The sequence below is a fragment of the Monodelphis domestica genome, chromosome 1 (genome assembly GCF_027887165.1).
Source record: "Monodelphis domestica isolate mMonDom1 chromosome 1, mMonDom1.pri, whole genome shotgun sequence".
Classification (NCBI taxonomy): domain Eukaryota; kingdom Metazoa; phylum Chordata; class Mammalia; order Didelphimorphia; family Didelphidae; genus Monodelphis; species Monodelphis domestica.
Genome location: NC_077227.1, coordinates 720069535 through 720096438, shown reverse-complemented (window position 1 = coordinate 720096438; position 26904 = coordinate 720069535). Strand labels below are relative to the sequence as shown.

Below are 26904 nucleotides of genomic sequence, written 5' to 3'. Positions count from 1 at the left end.
TTTTCTATCCTTACTTTTCTCCTTTCCTTTCTAGCTTACCTCATTCTTCCTTTCTTCTTTCCTTTCCTCTTTCATTCCTTTTTACCTTTCCTTTCTCCTCTCCTTTCCTTCTCTCCTTCCTTTCTTCATTCCTTCTTTCCTTTCTTCTTTCCTGCTTTTCTTTCTTCCTCCATTCCCTTCTTCCTTCTCTCACTCTTCTCCTTCCTTGCCTCTTCCCTTTTTCTTTCTTTCCTTCCTCCTTCCTTCTCTCATTTTTCCTTCCTTCTTTTCAGCTTCCTTCTTTCTTTTCCTCCCTTCCTACTTTTCCTCCTTTATTCTCTCCCTTCTGTCTCTCCTTCCTTTTCCCCTCCTTTATTCTTTTTTCTTCTCTCTTTCCTTCTCTTCTTTCCTCCCTTCCTTCTTTCCTTCCTCCCCCCATTTTGTCTTGCTTACCTGTATAAATTGCCCAAGAATGAGGAGCAGTCAAATTAACATTGTGATTTCTGTTCCTAGTCCCAGAGTCCTACATCCCTTTTACCTAAACAGATTCAGAAATGTTTCATTGAAGCATTCCCCCAAAGCAGTTCTTGGGGGGAAAGGCAGTAGCCAGAATATTTAAGCCTCAATGAGAAACCTATCTGAGGCCAAAAGAGATTTTAGGGGTAAATGGAGTATTGATACCATGCTGATAGCAACATTCTGCAGCATCCTCATCCCACATACTACTGATTGGGAAGATAAAATTTGTCTGGAACTACTGTCACTGAATCAGGCAGAGACGCCAGAGCTCTGGTAGGATACCGTCTAGATAAGAAATTGGAGAGGCTCTCCTGGTTTTTGTTGGTACCAGTATAGGTAATTTTCCTCATTCCTTTACACGAGGCTCTCACTGGCCTTGCAGCTGATGATGGTTCTCTCCTCTAGAACAACAGGTGAGGAGGTTGAAGCCTAAGGCAGCACAAAAGTACCACTGGAGGCTGAAATTAATTATGTTTCATCATGTTTGATTATAAGGTTCTCCTCTCACTCACTCCCTTTTGTTACTGACCTGAGAACAGCATGGTTCTATAATTCCATTTCACCAAAACCTTCCTTTTTCTCATTTCCATCTAACCTTGGAGATGTCTCCAATACAATGGACCAAGATGCCTGGTTATGGAAGAATCAAATCTATTATTTCTGTCCTTCCCACATGCATATTGACTTCACTTCTTTTCTTATAGTTGTTTTTCCTATAGTTCTTATAGCTATTCTTCCATCCCTTTCTCCTCCCATTACTCCTTTACCCTCACCACCCACCCACCCAAGAAGGATGGATGGCAAAAGAACATCAAAATGAGGGTGAAATGCATGCAGCCATGAGTCTGGAAAACTCTGTTCCCCTTCTTCACCTGAGAGCCAGAGCAACAGGAAGCAAAAGAGCTGAGAGGATGCCACCATTTCCATGTTGTGCTGTCCAGGTTGATCCTACCCAGAGAACACACCCCAATGATAAGGGTTTTGAACAACAGGAACCATCTGGGTCAGAGAACATGCTAAGCAGCTTTACTCTTGAGTGAATTCTCTGTTCAAGTTGTAGAGTTCATTATTCTCCAGGGCAGTTCTTCCACAAATGAAGCCAAAAAGAGAAAGCTACAACTTTCAAACTCTGGGGAGTGTATTTGTACTTTCCTATAATGGTAAAATGAGTAGAAATAGCTAATTTTGCTGCCTCCAAATGATGATGAAACATGCTACCCACTTGACAACAAAGTAATGGAACCAGTTTGCAGAATGAGACCCATTTCTAGACATGGCCAATGACAGAATTTGTTTTGTTTCACAATGTATATTTGTAGCAATGGTTTCATTTTTCTTTTTCTTATCCATGGTAGGAAAAGAAAACAGATGCATTTAAATGGGGGGGAAATGTTGAACTTCTATAATCCTATAGTCTTGGAAAGATATGTTATGATCCCTTATATTTTAAGTCGGGAAATATTTATTAAAATGTAGTCCCTCCGACTTGAACAAGTTGTACACAGTGACTGTTCATTTAGAGAAACTGTACCTCTGATGGAAATTCTCTCACTTCTACACATAAACACCCTGGTACACTCCATAACTCTTTCTGGTACCCTATTAGTATAAATGTAGCATTTTCAATTCCTTATCAGTGTGATGGGTAATGTCCTCATTTAATGCATAGACTCAGAATCCCAGGGTAGAAGAAATTAAGGAAGCCCAATGATAAATTCTTTCTCCTCCGTCTCTTTTATTTTCACATATATCTTTCATTTTTAGCCTTGGGGCTTCCAAAAAATGTACATATTTACATACATGCTTACATTTCTACATATATATGTTATGATTAAAATCTCTTGGACACTCCATATTAATGTATAATTATTTATTACTAGAATTTGGAGAGAGAGAAAGATTCCTTCTCTAATTCCAAGCTTCTTAAGCTTCAGCTCCCCACCACAGACCAAGTCCAAGCCAGGGCAGGCCAAGATCATCTTGCCAGATAAGATAAGGCCCCTGTATTTAGGCCAAGGAGAGAGCATTAGCTCCAGTCCTGGAAGAAAAACGAGACACTCAAGCTTCTCTCTGCTTGCTTATAAAGCCAATCTTTTCCTTCTTCTTTGGAGTCTCTAATTGGACAAGTTTTACTTCAGTCCTTGTCCCTATCCTAAATTTCAGACACATAACCCATGTATCTCTCACAGGTCAGGAATTCAGTACCTTTTTTTAGACAATTTTCTAGGAAAGAAGAGATTTTCTGAAATTTCTATCTGTGATGAGAAGAAAATGCTGCATTGGATTTCTATTCTATTCTTCTATTCTATTGCTACCAGCATGAAGAGACATCTAAATGTGTCTCAGATCCTAAAACAGCTGTTACTAGTTTGTATTCAAAAATTTTTAACCACGAGTCATTTTCTGATATATTCTCATATTTAAGATGTTTTATTGATGTTTTTGTTTGTATTTTGGTATGTATTTTTTCTTTTTAACCACAAGTAACTTTCTGCTAAATTCTCAATTTCATTAAAAAAATACTCTCCACTCTCACTGGTCAGTAATTCAGTCACATGACACAGTAGCATCCTACCTAATGAAGGAGTCTGAAGGAATAAGATGACACATTTTAAATTACATTAACACATATATGTGTATATACACATAAAATCAGATTAAAATCTCCTTGACTTTATTTCTACTTGTTTAGGACTTTAAACTAACCAAAGGCTACTACATTCAGAAATATAACCAGGTAGGAAACTGGGGGTGGGGAGCATCATTTAGGAATTTCACACACATGCCTTCATGCTAGTCTCCAAAGCTAGTGCTAAATGAATCTACGGATTTTTATTCCAAATTCACAACCACTCCTGAATAATCACACAATAAAAAACTTTTTAAAAAATCACACACAAAAAACACAAAAATAAATAAAAACAGAAAAACACATTCCAGAATTATAGATTTTTTATGTTTGTTTTTATGTTTATATTTATTTGTATATACTGTTTATTTTCATTTTTAATATCAGTGAAGAATCTAATATCAATGACAGAACAGAAGAAAAGAAACAAAGTTATGGGCAGCTCAACTCATTGGAAATACAGGATCCACTGGTAAGTTCTTTTTATAAGAGCATAGAAGAGCTAGAGAGGGGCAGTTAGCACCTGGCTCTCTCCATAGCTCAGAAGGGTGGGCCCATCAGGGAAAGAAAATTCATATCTGGAAGTGGAAGGAAAGAGCATTCTCACTGAATCAGACTGGTTCAGCACCACATGGACACAAATCCCTCACAAGCCCAAGTACATTTAGTTGTTTTCATGATTTCTCTCTGGATGAAAGCCTTGGGAAAGCAACACGCTGGGTATAGATCCTTTACACATGGTCTCTCCAGAGTCTCTGTTCTGAACAATTTATTGCTGTGAATTCTGGGAATGCTATTCCTCACAAGGCAAGGCTACTTAAATCTCCACATACATAAGGACTACTTATGTCCTTGCCCTTATAGAGTTTAAGGATAATGGGTGGAAATGTGCACTTCTCCTGATGATTCTTTATATAATGTCTCTATTCCATCTTTAGCCCAAGGAAAAGTATTGCCAATTAGGTAATTGTCCTTTCCACTCTCACAAGTGCCATGTTTGTCTTCCTGAAGAAATGAGTCATAAATTATGTGCACTATAAATGCAATCCAATCTTACTGCTAAAGGAGAAGATAGGGCATAAAGAAACCGGGTCTACCCTCTCTCTCTCTCTCTCTCTCTCTCTCTCTCCCTCTCTCTCTCTCTCTCTCTCTCTCTCTATATATATATATATATATATATATATATATATATATATGTATATATACATTTTGTTGTTCATTCATTCATTATATATATATATAAAACAATGAAATGTATATATATTTATATATATAAATATACAATGAAAGTCCCTAAATGGGACAGCTTAAATAGTGCTAAAAGAAAGAGAGAGAAGTACAAAGAGGCCAAAATGAATCAAATTGAGATAGAGAGTGAATCTGTGATTTCATTGGTTTTCAGGGAACTCCAGGAGAAGAAACACTCTCCAGTGGTGTAAACTGGAAACTTCTCCTCAATTTAGTATCTTAGAAAGTTGTCTGGGGCACTAAGAGCTTAACTGTCCTGTTCTAGGTGATATGTGTGTCATAGTCAGGATTTGATGTGTTTAGTCTTCCTATCTAACACTCTCTCTATTATGCCACACTGAAATGAATGAAAACCAGCAGCAAAATTCTGAAGCATGGAGAAATAAAACAGTAGGAAAAGTAAATAAACTACAACATTGTGGCTTTTGAACAAGATTTATAGATGGACTACTAATTCAAGTGACCATTCATTACTCACACCCTATGTGTTGGGTAATGTGCTAGATTATGGGAAGACAGAGATCAAAATCCCATAGGCATTGGCCTCATGGAAAATTTGGTTGTACCACACTGTGCATAGAGCAGTGGTTCTCAACCTTTCTAATGCTGTGACGCCGCAATACAGTTCCTCATGTTGCAGTGACCCCAAACCAAAAAATTATTTTGGTGGCTACTTCAAAGCTGTAATTTTGTTACAGTTATGATTTGGAATGTAAGTATCTGACTAAGTCAGATGTCCAGTCACATTTTAACATGTAAAATGCTTTTATTGACACATTGATACATTTCAAGACTTACTGTCTCTAGGCATAGCTCTCTATCCACTGAGCCACTTAGCTCTCTCTTGGCACTTGATCTTAATCCTAAAAGAAACTAGGGATTTCAGGAGAAAGAGGTAAGGAGGAAAAGCATTCTAGGGCAAAGTGCAGAGAAGGAAAATGGAGTGGTTTGTGAGGGACAGCAAGTAGATCACAGAATGGAGGGAAGACACATGTAAGAAGACTAGAAAGGTAAAATGTTATATGAGGTTTCTAAGTACAAGCATCAGGTACAATCATTTTTTTCTCTCAAGGCAACAAACATTATTAAAGCAATTGACAATTTGACAACTTGACTTTCTAGTATTCAATTCTGATTTTATATTAATAGGTTCAGCTTTAAAGAGACACTTCAGTTAAGTATCTCAGCTACATCTTGTCCTGATTAATATTTTTATAAAAGACTTCAATAAAAGCATAATATTTATGGTTTATTTATATAGTTACTAGATCTACAGATGAAACAAACCTGGGAGAGACAGCCAAAAAGAATGAATCACAGAGCAAAAAACTCTTGATAAGATCCCAGTGATCAATTAAAATTAAAATAGTGATAAATTTTGTCTTACACTTCCATTCAAAATATTATCTGTCAACTGTGCTTTTGGAGCCCCAAGTTTGCACCTGTCCTTTGGGATCTTGCCTTAAGGAAAGTTCCAGGATGACTTTGTCTTAGACTGAACAATGAACCCCCAAACATCCATTAAGTATCCTGAGGAGTGATAGAAATGCTCAAAACCCTAAATCTCCCTTTTTGTCTTATAAGTTTCTTCCATTGTATCTTAGACCACTCCCTGATATCCCAGCCCCTGGTTACAGCCTCTTTCCCAGGTCTGCTTGTAACCAGTCAGTACATGTTTTCTGTCTTTAATTCTCCAAAAGGTATACAAGACCCCAAGTTCTATTGCTCTTTGGGAAAATCATCTTTGGTGGTGTGTTCTCCCAGAGACACTGTTCCCAGAGTCCCAGAGCTTTGGTTCTTTGTGAAATTAAGCGCTTGACTCTGTGTGGCACCTGAATCTTGAGCACTGTCTCTTGTCCTGATTAAAGAATTGTTCTTTCTGACTACTTTAGTGGTTCTGTGTTTTTCAAGGTTGACATGTATACTATAGGGGAAATATGGTTAGACAATAGTTTATCTAAAAAAGATCTGGAAATTTTGGAAGATTGACAATTCAAAAGGAGTGAATAATGTGAAAGAGTAACTGAAAAATAAAATGGAGGAGGGTGAAGCAAATTCAAACTAAGGCTCTATAAAGGAAGTCATACACTTGTTATATTGTGCCCAGGTCAGAACACATCTTAAATACTATGTCCATTTCTGGGCATATTTTAGAAAGGATATTGATGAGTCAGATAGTGCCTAGGGGAGAGAAACAAGGATGGCAACAAGAGTCTACAATTTATTTCATATGAGAATGAGTTTAAGGAACTGGGCATATTGGACTCAAAGGACTATTATGGTAAGGAGGGATTTAACTTAATCTATTTGATCTCAAAGGGCTGTATGTAATAAAGGGGATTCTTTTTCAAATGATGTTGAATTGGATGGCTTTGGAGGCTCCGAACTCTAAAACTGAAATTCTGGGATATTCTATAAAACTTTCCTGCTATTAGTCTATCTTGTTCAGTCAACTTCCAAGACAAAGTCTCTGATGAGTTTGAAATACATTTATTTACTATTTCATTACATTTATGGAAATTCTGGCCAGTATAAATTATCATATGATATTCTGTGATTCCTTTCTCTTCTTGCTGAAGACATTTCTAGACACATTTTTTAATTCTTTACATTTGAGGATATTTTTATTGTTAGTAAAGGTTTGCCTCATCCTAAAGTCTTTTCCATATTCATTATATTCAAAGGGTTTCTCTTCAATATGAAAACTTTATAGTCCTTAAGGTTTCTACTGTTTGAAAGTTTGCCCATAATTGTCAAAATGCAATCAGTATGAAAGCTATGCTATGTAGTGAGTTTTGCCTTCTCATGAAGCTTCTTACATATTTCTTTTATTAAAAGTATTTTTTTTCCTGGATGGCATTGTGTTACCTAAGATTTCCACACCACATGAAAACTTTTCCATATCCTTAGAATAAAGTTTTTTCTCAAGAATGTTTTCTAATGTGCTTTAAGTTTCCCTTCCAGCTGAAGGCTTTCCCACATTTATTAATCTTGAAGATTCTGCTCAGTATGGATTTCATTTTTCTTAAAGGTTGAGTTTCACAAGATGGTTTTTTTCAACTTCTTTATATGTAAAGGATTTCTACATACTTTGAACTTTTTTACATGCAGTCAAGTTTGACCTCTAACTGTCTTTTCTACCTTCATTACATTCAAAGTTTTTCTCTTCAGTATACATTTTTTTATGTGTATTAAGGTTCCCCTTATGCCTGAAGGCTTTCCCACATTCATTACATGAATATGGTTTCACTCCAGTATGAATTCTCTTATGTGTATTAAGATTTCCCTTCCTGCTAAATGCTTTCCCACATTCATTACATTCATAGGGCTTCTCTCCAGTATGAATTCTTTCATGTTGCATAAGGTATGCACTCTGCTTGAAGCCTTTCCCACATTCATTACATTTAAAAGGTTTCTCTCCGGTATGACTTCTCTTATGTTGTATGAGAGCTGAGCTGAATCTAAAGCCTTTCCCACATTCATCACATTCAAAGGGTCTCTCTCCAGGATGAATTACCTTATGTGCTTTAAGACGTGAATTAGTACAGAAGGCTTTCCCACATTCATTACATTTATAGGGCTTCTCTCCAGTATGAATTCTTTGATGTTGAAACAGATAATTATTACTGCTGAAGGCTTTTCCACATTCATGACATTCAAAGGGTTTCTCACCTGTATGAATCACATTATGCGTCTCAAGATGTCCCTTCTGCCTGAAGGCTTTCCCACATTCATTACATATGTAAGGTTTCTCTCCAGTATGAATTCGTTGATGCTGCATAAGGGATGAGCTCTGTCTGAAGCCTTTTCCACATTCATTACATTCAAATGGCTTTTCTCGAGTATGAATTATCTTATGTCTAGTAAGATGTGAATTGTGGCAGAAGGTTTTCCCACATTCGTTACATTTATAGGGGGTCTCTCCAGTATGAATTTTTCGATGTTGGCCTAGGTATTGTTTATTGCTGAAAGCCTTTCTACATACATTACATTCAAAGGGCTTTTTTCCAGTATGAATTACCTTATGTATTTTAAGGTGACCCTGCTGATTGAATGCTTTCCCACATTCACTACAGATGTATGGTTTCTCCCCACTGTGAATTCTTTTATGTACATAAAGGTTCCCCTTACAGCTAAAAGCTTTCTCGCATTCATTACATTTATAGGGTTTCTCTCCAGTATGAATAGTTTGATGTTCAATTAGGCATTGGTTACTACTGAAAGTTTTTCTACATTCACTACATTCAAATGGTTTTTCTCCTGTATGAATTCTTTGATGTCGAGATAGATTTTGATTATTGCTGAAGGCTTTTCCACATTCATTACACTCATATGGTTTCTCTTTCTCATTAATTCTTTGAGGTACAGTAAAGCATGAATTGCTCCTGAAGGGTTTGCTAAATTTTTCATGTTTAGGGTATTTTTCCTGAGTGTATATTCTGTCAAAATGAGTCTTCTTGGATTTATTACACTTCCAAAGTTTCTCCCGTAAGGAAATTTTTTTATTATGTTTAATTAGATCTGAAAATTTCTTGAAACTTTTTCCAAGTGTATCATAATTATGGAGATCTTTTCCAACAGAAACTCTCTGCTGTGGAATAAGGATTGAACTCGAGCTGCACTTCCTTCCAAATGTATTATGTTCATGAAGAAAATCTGTCAGGGGGGAGGGAAAGTATCAGTATTAAATGTTAACTTAATTCCCTCTGTCCTGAAAGGCAATCTCATTAAATAAGGCACTAGAATCAGTCTATTTCATCAATCCCTGGCAAAAATCAAACTACAATTTTTTAAACATAAAGCTTGTAAATATTTAGAAAAGTATCAATCCTTAAAACCTAGGTATAAATTGAATATCTAGGGGACCTCCATCCTGGAAAGACTCACTATAGGAATCAGAATCAGGTGTCTGACAACTTGACACAGGCATAAGCTTGACATGATGGTGAGAAGGCATCACAGAAATCAGACTTGCTCTCATCTTGCCATCTCTGACAAGTGGTAGGGAATGGAGGGGACCACACTGGGTTGGAATCCAGGATCTGATCCCACTTAAGTTAGAAAGGCTAGAAACCTTATTTCTTTCTTTCTCTCTCTTTACTAATAAATATAAATTTAGGATAAAGTCTCCAAGATTAATTTTGATTTATAACACTAGTATTGATTCAATAGGAATAAGTCAGGCAAACCACAGTTTATTTCCTTTATTAATAAGCCATATGGATAGGTAAATGAGGGATATAGATATATAGTATCTAGTTTTCAGCAATCCATTTGTAGAACTATTTAAAGAAATCTTTCCCCATAAGACTAAGAAATGTGGTTTGTTTGGTATGATAGTTTACTTTTCTTTGGAACTAGTTGAACAACATCCCTAACAAAGTATTGAATAAAAGATTTTATTTATCCAAATTACATTCTAGCCTTAAAAACCTATATTTGACCTGTTCAACAATTTTATCAATAACTTGGTTAATAGCATAAAAGTATTCATCAATTCTGATGATTACCCAAAAATATTTGAGATCCCCAACAGCACTTTTTACACTAACAAAGAAGAGGAAACAACATAAATGTTCGTCAACTGGGAAACAGATAAACAAATTGTGGTACATAAACGTGATGGAATCATTGCCCCAAGAAATGATTGAATGTGATAAATTCAGAGAGGAATTCAAAGATCAGCATGAACTGATGCAGAATGAACTAAGTGGCAATATGTACAAAGACTACAACAGTGTAAACAGAACTAAAAAAAATCAAAAGTGAGTGTTGTAAAATTACAAAGAACTAACATTGCTTCAAAGAAGAAATCTGAAAAGACATCCTACTCTACACTTTTGCAGTAATGGGAAGTCTGTTCATGTGGCACACCGCACATTTTTAAGACTTTGGGAATATTAATTTGTTTTTAGGAATTTTTTCTCTTTTTTTCTTTTTTGTCTGAAAATATTTGTTCTTTGAGATGGATCTCTGAGAAGGGTAGAGATACTGAGGAAATTTTTGGAGGAATGTTAAAAAACAAAAGATAACACTAAAATTTTTAACTCATTTTTATTTGTTTTGTATTTATTTTATTTTTATTATTTAATTTTTAAGAAGAATCAGTAGTACATTGTGGCTACTAAAAATAATGTAATTACACAAGGCATAATTCTCCATTTCACAGTTGAAGAAACTGAAGCAAAAAGAGGTTAAGGGGCTTGCCCAGGGTCACCCAGCTAGAAAAGAGTCTGAGGAACTCAAGATGTGCTCATTCCAGACCCAGCACTCTATTCACTGGATCACTAGAAGTTGTCATCTATATAATAATGAAACAGATCCCTACACTTCAAATAACCTGAGGGTTCACAGCCTCTGATGGGAATTCACAGACTTGGGGAAAAGAGACAGGTGGTACTGAGGGGAAGTCTTTTCTAAAGGGTATAAAGGGGGCTCTCTACTGATATAACAATAGGGAGGACACATATCTGGCTAACAGCTAAGAAAGAACCAATCACTACCCAATTCTGACTAAGCCATCTGGGGACAAATGATATTTCCAAAAGAAATTAGAAAGTATTATTATAGGTCATGAAGTACAAAGCAACAGGCTTTCTTTTCATCAGTGATGTCAATAGAAGGCATGGGTCCCAAGGCAAACAAGATTTAGGGAACTGAATATTTGGTTAAGAAGATGATTTCTGAGAAATGGTTTGTGTCTCTGGTCCGAACAAAATAATGATTGGATCTTGGCCAGGAACTGTGTACACTCAAGAAGGCATGTTAAGCATATATTCTCCTGAAAACTTGGAAATCTGATTAAAAGGGCTTTAAACTCAAAGGGGAAGGTAAAGAAGAAAACTACTTATATATATATATATATATATATATATATATATATATATATATATATATATATATATATATAAAGTTGGGTACCACAGATAGCACCAATACCAGAAATGGCTGAGGAATTGTGAGAAGTAATTTGAATCCTACCCTATTTTAATAAATCCTTGCCCATCCTAGATCAATGATTTTATCAGTATTATCCAATTTAATGTTATATTTCCTTTAAGAATAATCAATTAGATATTTGTGCAACCAATGTGTGCAATAGAGATTTCTTTTAAGGATAATCAACTAATCTTAATGCATAATATAATTAGTAGTATTTAGATGTAAGTTATAGTTGGATAGGTTCTTTCCTCTCATGTTAAACTTATGTTAAACTTCATAACTTGTTAGCACTAAGCCTGAACATTTAGGCACTGAATGATAGAGATGTCGCAAGCTTCACTGAAGAGCCCCCCTCCCTGGGTCACTTCCCATGTGGGGGGGGGGGGGCCTGAACAAGAATCTGGACAAAGCCCTAGCAAGCTCACTCGGCTATATCTGCCCAGGGTCTGCTGCTGGAGTGATGCCATGAGGATGGGGTGTAGACAGACTAGTTGCCGTGAGGATGGGATGTAGATGGGCTGGTGGCCATGTGCCCATCCTGATGTTTTGAAACAATGTGACTTAGGGAAATTATCAAGAGTTTAGAATCTACCAATGACTGTCAAGGCACATGAAACCTGGGGTGGGCCATAAAGGGTACAAAAGCTATCCTCTGAAAGAAGTAGGGGCCACAGACTATGAGGAAGGTCTAGGATCCTATTTGTTGGAGGCAGCCAAGTCCTTCTAATAAATAATTATGGGTTCAGATCTCTGCCTCAGTTGTCTAATTGCAGATTGCACAAATTTCTGGCATTACAAATTCAGGAAAGAAATTCTAAGTCCTGAACCCCTGGGGATCAATCAATCAACTAATCAATTTATTAAGCTCCAACTATGTGCCAGAGATAGAACATTAAAAAAAATTAATAAGCACAAGATAATTTGAGAATAGTAAGAACATTAATAACCAGGAAGTCTCCAGGAAAGAGTCACAAATGTAACACACTTCTAAATCTTGGAGGGAAATGAGTCCTGGAGGCAGAGACGAGGAGGCGGAAGTTTAGAGAATCAGGTCTATAAATGTGCCTGTAAGATCCAATGAGGTATGTCTATGCCATTTAGCTGGAATGAAGCATGTGTGAAGGGACAGAAAATACTAAGACTAGAAAATAGGTCAAAGCCAGGTTGCAGGAAGACTCTAAATGCCAGGCTAGAATTTTGTGTTTTATCCTGGAAGGAACAGGAAATGCCTGGAGGCATCTGAGTGTGGAAGTAACAATGTTAGAAACAACTAACCTGTACCTGGGGACTTGTACCTGAAGAAGATTGTTGTTGCATCTTTTGGAGGAAAGGAAGAAGAAAAACAAACTAAGAAGGCTTTGGCTTCCGTTCCAGGTAAGTGGTGACAAGGGTCTAAACTAGGGAGTAAAGAAAAGAAGATGGATAGTTTGAATCAACCTGAATCAGATTTGAATGACTGAATAAGGAACTGACAAGGCTGAAAGGAGAAAAAAGTCTTTTGCTTCTCTTTGTATCCCCAGGTCTTAGCACAATGCCTGGCACACAGTCAGCATTTAATAAATGTTTACTGACTAGGTTAATGAACACAATGTTCCAGAAGGCAACGTGTAGAGACTTGTAACCAACAATAACTTAACTAGCAAAACTAAACATCATCCTATGGGGAAAAAGGAAATGGAGCTTTAATGAAATAGAGGATTTCTAAATGTTTCTGATGAAAAGATCAGAGCTACATAGAAACTTTAAAGTTCAAACACAAGACTGAAGAGAAACATAATGAACAAGCAATGATAAGGAATAAACAAGGATAAAGTGTTTTCATTCTACTATAGAGAGATGATACATATTTATTCAATTTCAACTGGGAGGGAAGCAAAAGGACAGGCTTTTGCCAACTGAAAAAGTTAAAAATACATTCTTAGTCATTAGCTGAGGCATTGTTTGCCATCATCATACCCCACCCATTTGAGTTTTTTGATTGGGGGGGGTAGAGTTTCCCCACTCACCTAAGGAAGGGCTTCTTGGGACTTCTCCCTCTGGTAACCCTGGTCTTTCTCTTCTTTCCAACTGGGAGATCACATCTGCTTTGGAATCTGGAAGTCCTAAATATGAGGAAATAGTTGGAAAAGTGCCGACGGAAGAAAAATGTCTCAGAATTCAACCTCAACTTCTTTTCTTTGGAGAATAGTGGCCACTCTTGGAAGGATTTATGAAGGATCAGGGAATGGAATGGTTTCATTTAAACTCAAAGGAAAAACAGTATTCTTAAAATTTTCCCTGCTAAGAGGATGGAAGCTTTTCATATCTTTCCTCATATAGCTACAATAAGACTTCAGTGGATTAAGGCATGACACTCACTTGACCTGAATGAACAAACACTAACCAAATTGTAGCCTCAGAAACACCACAGTAAAGTTGTGGCTTGGGATTTGGGAATCTTTCCATGACGCATACATTCATGAGAACAAACCTGTATACCAAGTCAAAATTCATCAAAACATTTCAGGCCTTCCTTTAGAAAATGAGGATGCAAAAACCTCCCAGTGGCCAGATGATTCAGGAGAAAGAAGCCATCCTCACCCAGGGAAACAAAGTTCTCATAGTTCTCCAGCATCACATCCCTGTACATGTCCTTCTGAGCTGGATCCAACAACCTCCATTCCTCCTGGGTGAAGTCCACAGCCACATCCTGGAACGTCAGGGATTTCTGAAGGATCAGAACACATTCCTGTTCACCCAGGTCCCACTGGTAACATTTAACATGAGGAAAGCACGACTTGGTAAAACAGAGAGGGAATAGTTCTCACAACATAAAGAGTTTGGAGTATTCCATATGAATAGTTCTTGAAGATCTGCTTGCCACCTCCCTCACCTCACACTGTACTTTGAACATCATGAATAATTTTATTTAACTGTTCAAAGCAAAGCTACAAATAATTTCTCACACTGAATCCTAAGCAAAACGTGTACTTTACCCTTCAAAATTATGCTACTTTCCATGCTACCAAACAGTTACTTTATATAACCGGAAAAAATCATCTGAAAGAAGAAAAGGGTCAAGAATCTCATGGGGGGAAAATGGGGGAAAAAAAGTGAGAAGTACTGGGGTCTAGCAGTATCTGATCTCAAGCATCCACAATGAATGACTAAACCCAATGCCTTATTCTTATTCCTTGCTGTCATGCATTAAGGCATGACACTCACGTGCAAAGTGGGGCCAGTGAGTGGGATGGTAGGGAAGAGAAGAGATGGTAGGGAAATCTAGGTTGTGAAGTACTTTAAATTCACCAAAAAGGACTTTACCCTTGATCCTGGAAGTAAGAGTCACAGTAGTTTACTGAGATGGCTGGGGAGGGTATAGAGTAAGGAGGAGAGAAACATGGCTAGATTTATACTTTAAGAAAATGGTCTGGAATGGAGAGGCACTTGAGACAGGGAGAACAATTAGAAGGCTATTGCATGATCAATTATAACTCTGGAGATCTAATTGTTACACGGGTTTTGTTTTTTTTTTTCTCTTTGGAGGGAGGGGTAGGGGTGAGAAGAAGAAACAGAAATGCTTGATAATTGAAAAAATAAAATTTAACTTAAAAAAAAAAGAATGCTACACTAGTGTAGATGATATACTAAAGTGTACCTCAGATATATCTTGCATCACATTAGAGGACTTAATCATCTGAGACCTGAGACATCTTTGACCTTCAAACATCTGTGAACTCTAGAAACTACAACACCCACAAAACAAAGAGGGGCTTCCAAGAGGGAACAACTAGTACTCAAATTCCTGAATTACATTTACTGGAGCCAAGAAGATGGGAGTATGATGGAAGAAATACATACACACGTTTAGAAATGAAATAGAATCATAGGAGAAAGAGAAAATAATAACTCACCAAAAACCCAGCTCTGAGGAACCCAGAAGTCATTTTCTCCTTAACCTCAACTCTCTCTTCTTAGGGAAAGCCAGAGCCTTGATAGAACATGAGGAAGAGAAAGAAGTTAAATGGGAGACTAACACTGCCATGCAGTGCCTTAACTCAGTAAGATGGGATATCTGCACACAATCTGTACATAAGCACTTTGGTTCTTTACAGAGGAAGAAGTCCAATCAACCCATGAACAAACCCCCCTTTTTGTAGAATCAGAAGGGTGATGAATATTAGTATTGGAGGCCAAAACTCTCTTTCTGTCCCTAATAAGTTCTAAAGGTTCCAAAGAGAGAAATTAGGAACTATAGGTTGTCAACGCAATTTCCCACTCTGTGCTACTTGCTGACCCAAGGTCTTTATATCTCAAATTTTCCTTCACTGATTTGAAAAAAAAAAAGTTTCCATTTTTGTCCTTGACATCCAATATGAGGAATCAATTTGCTGAAATATTTGAAAAAATAATGATCCTGAAAGAAAAAGCAGTAGTGATTACTGAGCTTCTACACATAATCTTTAAAAGTCCAAAATATCTCTGAGGAAAGTATGATTTCCAAAATATTCAGAGAATTGACATAACTACATAACACCAATAGTCATTGACAATGGAAAACTAACCAAAAGGTATGTCAGTTTTTGAAAGAATCCTAAACTACAAATGCCCACATGACAACACAATCCAAATCACTAATAGAAAATGAAATTCACATTAAAAGAATTCTGCTTCAATACCTCACTCCAATGAATTAGCTAAGATACCAAGAAATAGAAATCATCAAACTTGAAGGAGTTGTAGAAAGGTGAGCAATCAATGCTCTGTTGGTGGTATTTTCTGTTTCTTTTATCACCATACTTATCTCAAATATCCCTTACCCTCCCCTTATGCCCGAAAAGTCAACCCATATGGCAAATGGTATTTTTCAGAGAGTAAAAAAAATCAGTTCAACTAATCAATATACTAAAGAAGTTCAAATACATGTGCACTGTGTAACAGCTCTTGATATCCTACCTCAATGAAGGGGTGGGTTGGGTGGTATCTTCTCATATCTCTTCATTTGAGTCATGCATGATCTCTATAATTTTGCTACATTTGCTTTTTATTTTTAAGTATGTATTTCTTCTTTACATTTACATTGTTGAAATTACTGTGGATATTGTTTTCTTGGCTCTACTTCCTTTTGCATCAGTTCACAGAGATCTCTCCATGCTTCTCTGTATTCATCGTATACATCATAATCTTAGAGCACAGTAATTAATATTCTACTGAATTCATGTGCTACAATTTATTTAGTCATTCTCCAATTGATGGGTATCTATCTACCTTGCTTTCAATTCTTAGCTATAATAAGAAGTGCTGTTATAAATATTTTGGAATAGAGTAGGAATTTCTTCTTTATGTGGCTTCCTTGGGGGTCAATAACAGAGTCTCTAATTTAAACAGTATAGATATTTTAATCATTTTATTTGTATAATTCCAAATTGCTTTCCAAAATGGGACAGGTACACCTCCTTTATTCAATCAAAGCTGCTGTATGAAACATTTGGTCACTACCACAAAGAATTCATATAAATATAAAATGAAGGAACTATCTCAGAACACAGTACCTCGGGCTAAGACAGCATTGGCAAACCTTTTTGAGCTCGTGTGGCCAAACTGCAACTTCAAACTGCCTGTGAACTTCCCCTCACCCCACATTCCCCCAGACAGTGGAGGAAGGAAATGTTCCCATTCAGAGGGATGGGACATATGAAAAATGTCCTCAGACACTATGGAAAGGCGGAATGGGGCAACCCCTTTTGTGCCATGTGTGCCATGCCTTCACCAACACAGGAGTAGGAAAATCCCAAGAAAATGTCAGTTCTTATATAATTTGGTTGTTTCATTACTCAAATGTTTCCAATAAACTGAATTTTTCCAAACCACAAAGATGCCAAAGATTAATCAGAGACAGATATAAATGCAAAGTTATTTAGAGAGCAGAACCTCTGCTTAAACATAGGAATTTTCCTAACTGGGGGGCTTGGAGTTACTGATGCTGAACTTATAATGCTGTGTCCAAAATAAACTTCCTAAAGCTGAAAGGGGGGACAGGGCACATCATGTGGACCTTAGGAGCCATTATATTGCTTCTCCTCATGCTTAAAATGAGCTAATTATTGTTGTAACATAGTGTTACCTTTACACCCTAACCACCTCTTATATAGTAAGCACTTACTATTGCTTATCACATGAACTGAAGGAACTAATAAACAAATGTTAGAAAGACTGTAGTAAGAAGGTAGGGACATCATAATACTACTAGGGAATCTGTGAATTAGTCCAACTCTTCTAGAAAATAACTTGGAAGTATGTGAGGTATGTTATTAAACTGTTCAAATCCTTTAGCTCAGGAATTCTCATATTAGATAGATACTCCAAGGCAGTTAAAGACAGGAAAGAATTCAAGATGTATGCCAAAATATTCAGAGCAGGACATTTTGTGGCAGCAAAACACTGGAAACAAAGTTGATGTTCATCTGTTGGGGAATAGCTGAAAAAACTATGGCATTTGAATATAAGGGACTATTACTGAACCATAAGAAATAATGAGCATACAAAACTCAGAGAAATGTAATAAAGTTTCAAGCACAAGTAATATAAAAAGTATCATTTGAACCATAGGAAAGTCTATCCTAGAGAGGCCATCTCTAATAGTATTAAGGACCATTAAACTACTAGCTACCAGATTAAGAGTGACTGCCTACATGCCAATGAACTAGAATATATATTCAGTTCTGATACATTAGCATTACTAATTGGAAAGCTAGAGGGTAGAACAATAAAATCCCCCAAAGCCTTCTTTTATAAAGGGCTTGGATCAGTACTTTCCAGGTAATTCTTTTCCAATCAGCAGCTCTGCTTGGTTTTGACTTTGACAAGCATCATATTCCCACCCCTAACACCTCTCCAGCTTTCTTTCGTGCGTTGTCTTCCCCCATTAGATTGTTACTGGTTTTTTCAGTTACATGTAGAAACCATTTTTGACAATTGTTTTCTGATTCAGATTTTCTCTCTCCCTACCTTCCCCACCTTCCCTGAGGAGGTAAATAGTCTGGTATAGGTTATACCTGTACTTTCATGCAATATATTGCATGCAATATTCATGGAAAATATTTCCATATTGCTAATGGCATGACAAAAATACATATAATATATACAATAAAAATCCCATGAAGGAAATAAAGTGGAAGATGGCATTCTTTAATCTGCCTCAGATTCCAACAGTTCCTTCTTTGGCTGAGAACAGAATTTTCATCATGAGTCCTTTGCAGTTATCTTGGATTCCCCATTATATTGTAAGCTCCTTGAGGCACTATCATTTTCTTATTTGTACACTCAAAGCTCAGCACAGTGCCCAGCACAGAGGTGGTACTTAATAAATGTTTATTAAATTGAGTTTGCTATATTGGCTTCTTATTTTAATAATTTTGCAATTGTTTGCTTCCTGTGATCTTCGATGTTTTGAGCTCATCTGAGAGACCTTGAAGAGACCTTATATTACTGATATAATACGATTTAAATATCTTTGCTTTATTTTCCCTTTCTACTAAATAACCACTCCACTCAAGTTGCAACTATTTTAGACAATTAGTGAATTCTTATAAGCTCTTTAGAAAAATATAAACCTTCAGATTTCTTGTTAAGTTGGAATTCTTAACTGACAGGGGGAATCCATACCAGTCAAAAATCCTCCTAGCAAATGATGATAAATTAATAAAGTTGTGTTTCTATTTGGTTTTAACAACAGAAGACTCATGAACTGAAACACAATGAAGAAAGGAGAATGAGAATGTGCACAATGACATAATTAATATAAACAAAAACAACTCTAAAAGGCAGTTAATCCAGGCCTCAATAGGATGACCATTGTTGGACCTTGTTAGAATGAAAAAGAAATACCTTTCTGTCTAAGAAGAGAAGGGAGAGAAAGTGAATCAGAATGATGCCTATGTTATATGGCACAATAATTGTTCATTCAATTTTGCTAAACTGTGAACGAGAGGATTTTTGGTGAGGATGGAAAAATAGGGAATAGAAATAACTGGTATAAAAAACAAAAGGCATCAATAGAGCTCTAATAAACAGATTACAACAAAATAAATTATTTTCTGTATAAGATTAATAGACTGTTAGGTTAAAGGAATGATGTAGTTTTCTCCATGTATCCTTATATACAAAATGAAGAAATGTGGGTGAGCTAATATGAAAGTTGGGTAGTTTTCGAACTGGTTGAATCTAAAGCAAGAAATTGAAGTCAATCTGGAAGGTTTCTATTTGAGTACCCTCATGACTCCATCAGCATCCATGTGCCATTTAGCATATTCATCAAAGACAAAGCTAGAAGGGATTGCTAGCACATATATTAAGGAGTCAGGTTGTAAAAAAGACTTCAACAGACTTGAACATAAGACTACATGTGAGATACCATTTAAGAGGAATAAATGTAAAGTTTCAGGTGGGTTCGAAGGATCAATTCACAAGGGCAAGGTAAATGAAATATGACTAAATAGATTGCAAGTAAGATCAAAAAGGACTGGTCAGTCAGTAGATATTTATTAAGTGCCTACAATGTATCAGGCCCTTTGCTAAGTGCTGGGAATACAAGAAAAGCAAAAGTCAGTCCCTGCTCTCAAGGAGCTCATAATCTAATGAAGGATACAACACATAAAAAGAAGCTTAAAAGGTTAGGGGAAGACATGGTGGCATGATGAAATCCAGACTGCAACTAGGTGGGAAATGCTGAGATGGCCCCAGGGCCAGAAAGTGCTGAGGAACTGATGTGATCTTGAAAGATGATGTGTTTCTAAAGATCATGATGAAGAGCAGGAACTTAGAAGGTCACAAGCTCAATAAATATTAACAGTGTGATAAAGCAGCCATAAAGCTAGTTCAGTCTTAGAAATGAGGAAACACAGACTACCCAGAATGAGGAGACAGGATCAGGATTCTAGGTCCAAGAGAATCCTAACACAGTTATGAACAAACAATGTAGACAGAATAAAGTGGAAGTAATCAATTGTGAGAAGACACCAGAATCAAGGGAGGTCTAGAAAGAATTCTTGTAGAAGGTAGGATTTTAGCTGGGACTTGAATGAATCCAAGGAAGTCAAAAGCAGGAGATGAAAGGAGGCACAGGGGAAATGTCTGGAGTTAAGAGATTGTGTGAATTAAAATATCTAGGGGACCTTAAACCCAGTCCAATCCCAGAAATCTCACCTAATAGGGTATTTCAGGGTCATGTGTCTTAATTTGCCAGCATTGCAAGAGAGATTCCTGTTGGGTGATAATCAAGGGATGTGTAGGGACTGAAGGGTTTAGACTGAACTTAAGTCCAGTCAGTGAAGTGGGCTGGTGCTCTCTCTCTCTCTGATGCCATTTTGGGAGCTTGTGAAAGGAGCTTTCTTGAAGCTTTCCTGGTGTTTATCTAAATAAGCCATCTCCGGCAAGTAGTGGAACAGGCCCACCAAATCCAGGAAACATAACTTGCAACCTCTACCAGGACTTTAAGTTAGAAAGGCTAGAAACTTTATTTCTCTCTTTCTTTCTCTTCAACAATAACTACTTATAAATTTAGTATAAAGTCTCCAAGATTGATTTTTATTCATAATAAGATGCAGGGTCTTATCTAAAGAATGACCAGGATCATTTGAGTGGGCAAAGTACTCTCAGCCTGCAAAACAAAAAGCTTGTTTGGGTTATGGAATTTCAAGACAAGGAAAATGGATTATTGAGAACTTAAATTTTTCAGCTCTAAGCTGTGACTGGTGAGATTTGCCATTTGAGGTAAAAGCTTTTGGGAGTGCAACTAATATTATTTTGAGTTTTGAATTCAGGTATAGTTGGATCATTGTGGTAATCCACCATAAGAGAAAAGCCATTTATGCATAATGTGATCTTGAACTGCCACAAGTGAAGATCTTTATATGACAGAGACTAAGGGGACAATTCTCATTACATTTGAGGGTAAGGATCCTTTTGATTCAGTGTCCTCATTTTGTCATTTCCTTTTGAATAGTAATGTTTCCCACTTGATTATTCTCAATTCTGGCTCTGATGTTTAATTATTACTACATGATTGATTGATAACTCTCTTACCTGAAATATTCTTTCCCTGCTTTTTCCTTTTATAGCAAATTTCTATAATCAAAGCAAGTGGTCAGTGGATGAGAAGAGCATAATGCAAATTATAAGATGTGACTGTTGTGAGTCTAATGTGTAGCTTATTCTATATCCCAAACAATCAAGTGAATTGGTAATTGAAGTTCTTGAAATCTGAATATAGTTAACAACCAAATATGTTTTACTACAGGCAACCTGTTTGGTATAAACTCTTCTCTGTATACAATTGAGAATTACTTAAGTGTATCTGCACCCCACCCAAGCTTTGTTTTAATTGGAGTACAAATTAGTTATGAGTTAATCATTTGTGTAACCATTGAACTAGGGGTTGGAGAAACTGATTTGCAAAAGACATTATTGCTTATATTTTCATCTACAGGGTTAGATCTCTAATAGTATTTAATCCTCCTAAAGAAACTGAAAAGTTTTGAGAAAGCAATTGGGTGAATAATCCTGTATGTCAAATGTAATTCTAATGGTACATGTTAAGACCTAAAGTATCTGAATTTAAGTATACTATGAGTTTCTGATAGTGTGATATATTTGAAAATATGTATTAATTGATGTTAAAATCTACTTTGTAATAGATTTTAGTAGGAAAATCTAAAGAATCTCTTGAAGCTACATGAAAACAAAGAAGCAAATCTACAAAAGGAGAGATTAATCTCTATCAGAGAAAAAATGGTTTTGTAGTTCAAACAATTACATGGGACATCTGAGAAAGATTTTGTTGACAAAGGGGAAATTAGTGTGACTCCTAACAAAAAGAGCAATCACTAAGCAATTCTTAATATCGTCTGCAAAGTAATATTCCTTTTTCTGCTTGGTTGGACTAAAATTACATTAGTTAAAGGACCCCCAATTTGTGAAACAATGAAAAGTATATTTAACTCATATTTTCTTTTTTATAACCCTGCTCAGGGTTAAGGATATTGCTCTAATAACTTTAAACATTTTTAGAAGAAATTTTTGCTTTCTACACTTGCCCTCCCAGATTGATGCAAGTCATTCTATTTAAGGATATAGGCAGAAAAGTATTGAGTCCTGACCCTCTGAAGCCTACTTCAGATCACCTACAGCAACAGTAGCTCTGCTTTTCCAAACTTAACCCAGCTGCTACCAGTCTCGCAGTAGTTGCTGCCTTTGTATAAGAAGTCTAACATCATCCATGTCTATATTTAGAAGAAAGCTTACCAGTGTTGAATTAATTTTTTGTAATACTGATAATCATGTACATTTGTCTGTTGTGTCCTGCAATGTAAACTGAAATCTCCTAAACTGTTAGCCAGGATAAATCATTTATTCTGTGAATCTTGTGTTTTGAGATGTAACTTTTGTGGCATGTTTCTATCCAAATTAACTAGTTTATTTTGTACATGTACCTAAAGTCAGTCAAAAACCAAAGGCTTCTATTATACTGATTCATGTAAATAGAGATGAAAGGGATAAAGTTGTTTGGCATGAATGTTAATGCCTTAACAGTGATCCATTTGATTCTAATTCACATAATGATTTTAGAACAGAGTATTCAGTTTCTAGTGAATAAAAATATGTGTTCTATCCAAAATCTGTCCTCTTAAACTATGTAAAATTAAGACTCTTGGGCTCCAGTTTAGGGTAAAGTTGAATTCTTTTTCTTGGATCCATTCTGTTCAAGCTGGCAGAAAATGAAAGTTCTCTACAATATCTTGGGCATCAGAAAAGGCAGGCACATCATTATATCAAGCCATTAATATAATTAATGTTTGGGCCTCTCAATATTGTAACCTAGCATTGTTATATATTCTATTTTGCTTGTATTCTTTGTCTCAGTAAGGGAATACTCCTTATGGATTACATGAATGTCATAGAGGACTACCCTCTGTGTAAAAAAGCTGTAATCAAATTTGTAATCAGCATACTTCTGAACAATGTGAAGATTGGATTTGGCTCTCCCCTGATTGTAACAATGAAGGTACTTAGCTCTTCCCTGATTATGAAGATTTAAATTGTAACTCATGTCTATTTTTATATTTTAATCCCCATAAGCGTAAATACCCTATTTAAAAGTCAAGTATGGAGACCTGCCTATTTTTAGATTCAATAACAAAAAGTGCAAACACAGTACTTAAAAGTTAAGTATGAAGATCTGCCCATTGAGTTCTAATCACCAAAAGTGCAAATATCCCACTTAATCATGAAGTGGGAGGTCTGTGACCCACATATGCGATAGTGGGTAATGAATCAGAATTGACTCACTACCTTCTGGGCAGTCCTAGAGCAGAGCAGCTGTGATTGGTAGATGTGGAATTAGGGGAAATGATGCAAGAGAAAATGCCTTTAAAAGAGAGAGAGCAACACAGAATTTGGGGGTCCTTGGAGTGTAGTTCAACGTGGACTTCCACTTCTGCTAGAGGCAAATTCCTCATGCTTTCAAATTGAGGCTGGTGAGGAGGGGCAGAAGGATCGGCTGACTGGCCTGACACTTGGTGAGTAAAAGCTGACTCTTAACTGCTGAATTTTCTGAAGAGACTTCTCAGGTCCTCCGCTTTGCCCAGGCTGGCTGAAACTAATTCTCCCTGCCCAGAGGGAGTAAATTACTTAGTGTTCAGGACAGATATCTTACCTTATCCTCTCTCTGATTTCTTTCTTCACTCTTTCTACATTTTGTAAATAAATTGTAAATAAAATCTCTTTGTAATTAATTAAATTCTTGGCGACCAAACTCTTAAATAATCAAGTACATCTCTTAAAAATTAACCCTTTTCCCCCCTTACGTCTTGTTCAGAAAATATTGAAAGGGGGGAATTGAAGAGCTTAACTTGCAATCATTTCATTTAATTTCTTTTTATATCATTTAGTATAAAATGAATTTATCTTATATTTAACTAAGTATAGAAAGACTAGGTGTAATAGATAGTTATGGAGATATGAAGTCAAAAGTATGATCCTCATATTTCTGAACTTAGTGGGGAAATCAATGGAGAAAGTGGAAGAGAACAGTCACAAGAAAATCCTATAAGAAGAAAGATTAAAAAGCATGAATAAGGGGGCAGCTGGGTGGCTCAGTGGATTGAGAGCCAGGCCTAGAGACGGGAGGTCCTAGGTTGAAATCTAGCATCAGCTGCTTCCTAGCTGTGTGACCCTGGGCAAGTCACTTGACCCCCATTGCCTAGCCCTTACCATTCCTCTGCCTTAGAACCAATACATAGTATTGATTCCAAGAAGGAAGGTAAGGGTTTAAAAAAAAAAACAGTATGAATAAATAACATTTGCAAGGAACCTATAATAGGGCACATTCAATTAAATTTAATTTAACATTCGCTGAATGCCTTCTGAAGGTGCATGGCACTGATCTGTGTGTTAAGGATTCAAAGGCAAAACTGGCAACTGTCCTCAAGGCTTTTACATTCCATGAAAATGAGTTAGTAGAAGAAAGCAAGCAGATCTGAGCATCAAGAGAACACTCATTCCCAGACCCTGTGAACATGAACTGCCAGGGATTGATTTTTACCTTTCTTTTGTATCTTCCATGCAGTGAATGGCACACAATAAGTGCTTAATAAAAGCTTAATGACTGTGAACAAGTCACATGACCTAATAATATTACAGAACCAAGGCAGCTTCTCATTTTAGAGATAAAAAGAAGCCAGGGAGACTGCCCAAAGTCACTCGGAGGCAGACTGTGTGCCCAGACCTTCTGGGTCTTTCCTTCCTTTGTCCTTTCCAGCGGGTCACAAAATCCATTCTAAAAGCCCTTCTAGCTGGGCCAGGACTCTGCGCCCCGGAGGTACAGCCTTCGGGAATTCCTGGACAAGTACTATAACGAGCAATTAGAACAGCCTTTTATGGACGATATTACAAACTGAGAAACCCTTTTAGATCGGAGAAGCACAGTGTGTGCGGACGCCAGTCTGCACACCCATCTGAGGCTAGAGTGCTTCCGCTAAATCCTCCCCAGCTGCACGCAGGGTCCCAGAGGCCAGCCTTGCAGAGCGGCAGAGCCTCGCCAACAGGCTGGGGATGAATTTTACTTGGATACAGCATGGCACAGAAGGCTGCGATCCGGCTGCACACCAGAGAACTCGGGAAAGATGCTCAAGCATCAAAGCGCAAAGTGTAAACACCCACCCCCACAGCCGTGATGGCAAAAAGCCCAACTTCCAAAGCCAAAAAGAAGAAAAGGAGGAACAGCGAACAACTGATAGCGCAGGTTAGGGTTGGCCTCGGGACTGTAGACGGATGACGGTGACGGAGGCGCCTTCAGTTTGCACAGTGCTTCCCGTCCGTTATCTCATCGGAGCCTCCCAACAAACTACACCTGACCAAGGTCTCACCGCTGCTTGTGTCGGCGCCCAGGTGACCCCGCGGTCTGGCTCTTCTCAGCAAAGGAGACTGAGAGGGATGGCCAGGAGGGCGGGGTCCAGGGCCCAGACCGGGCGAAAGCGTGCAGCCCTCTCCTCTTTTCCCCAGCTTCCCCACCGCGACTACCCCCCCCAGCGCCCCCCCCGGAGCTCTCCAAATCCGTCCCCACTTCATCCACCCGGTGCCCTCTACAGGGCCACCCCCATTTCATCCTCCGACCTCCAGCACTCCCGCCCTGATGTACTGCCCTCTGGACTTCTCCATTGCAGACCCGCCCTCCTTTGAGGTTGGGAGGAGGGGCAGGGACCATAGCGTCCCCCACACTACTTCGTCCCTATCCCCCGGGTTTCTAGGACAGGGGAGGAAACTGAGGAACCGGCGGGTCTGGGGACCTCGAGGAAGGTGGACTGGAGGTCAAGCCCGAGGGCGGGGCGAGGAGGGGCGGGGCAAAGACCCAGCCCCGCTCACGCCCCAGCTCACGCTGACACTCACCTGCCGCCAGCATGACGCTGAGCCAGCATAGGAGCGGTAGAAACAGGAACCGGGCCGGAGGTGCGCCTGCGCACAACTCCAACCACTGCCGACGAAAAGATTTGAGTAGCGGAGGCTCATCCCAAGGAAAGACAACGCAGTGGGTTCTGGGAGATGTAGTGTGGTGGATGTTTCTGCGCAACTGCAATTAGATTCCCCTAGTACACCCCCGCTGATCCCAGGTGGAAGACTGTCTCCTATTTCCCGCCCCACCCCCACCAACCCTATCCCTTCCTACTTTTCAAGATCATTTCCTTCCCCCAACCGTCTGCAAAGTGGGAGTCGGAAACACTACAAGAGAAGGAGGAGGGGCGCTTCGTGGGCTGGAAAGGCGGCTTCAGGAAAACATGCCAACCTTCCTTTGTCCTCCTTGCTGCTCTCCCAGCGGTCCAGCCTCTTCTCCCCAGATCTCGCAGCATTTCCAGCTACGTCACACCCGTGTCCCTGAGCCTTCTTCCTCTTCTCCCAGAGCTTTCTCACCTTTTTTTTTTTTATGCTGTAGCCCCTTATAAGGCTGGTGAAACTCGCAGTGACGTGTTTAAATGCATACAATTATGGAAATCCGTTACATCGAAAAAGTTATTAATTAAAAACAAAACCAAACAACAACAAAAAAAAACAAGATG

The 26904-nt window shown here is 37.8% G+C and overlaps 1 protein-coding gene across 1 annotated transcript; it reads right to left on the bottom strand.

Moving 5' to 3' along the window:
• Nucleotides 1–6849: 6849 nt before the first annotated feature.
• On the bottom strand, nt 6850–26684 carry LOC100619321 (zinc finger protein 883-like). Its single transcript, XM_016428109.2, has 5 exons — nt 26240–26684; nt 15211–15287; nt 13898–14024; nt 13324–13419; nt 6850–9031 (listed from the first exon to the last, which is right to left on the bottom strand). The coding sequence occupies exons 2-5, from the start codon at nt 15241–15243 to the stop codon at nt 7500–7502; spliced, it is 1788 nt and encodes a 595-aa protein (XP_016283595.2). The 5' UTR covers nt 15244–15287; nt 26240–26684; the 3' UTR covers nt 6850–7499.
• Nucleotides 26685–26904: the final 220 nt, after the last annotated feature.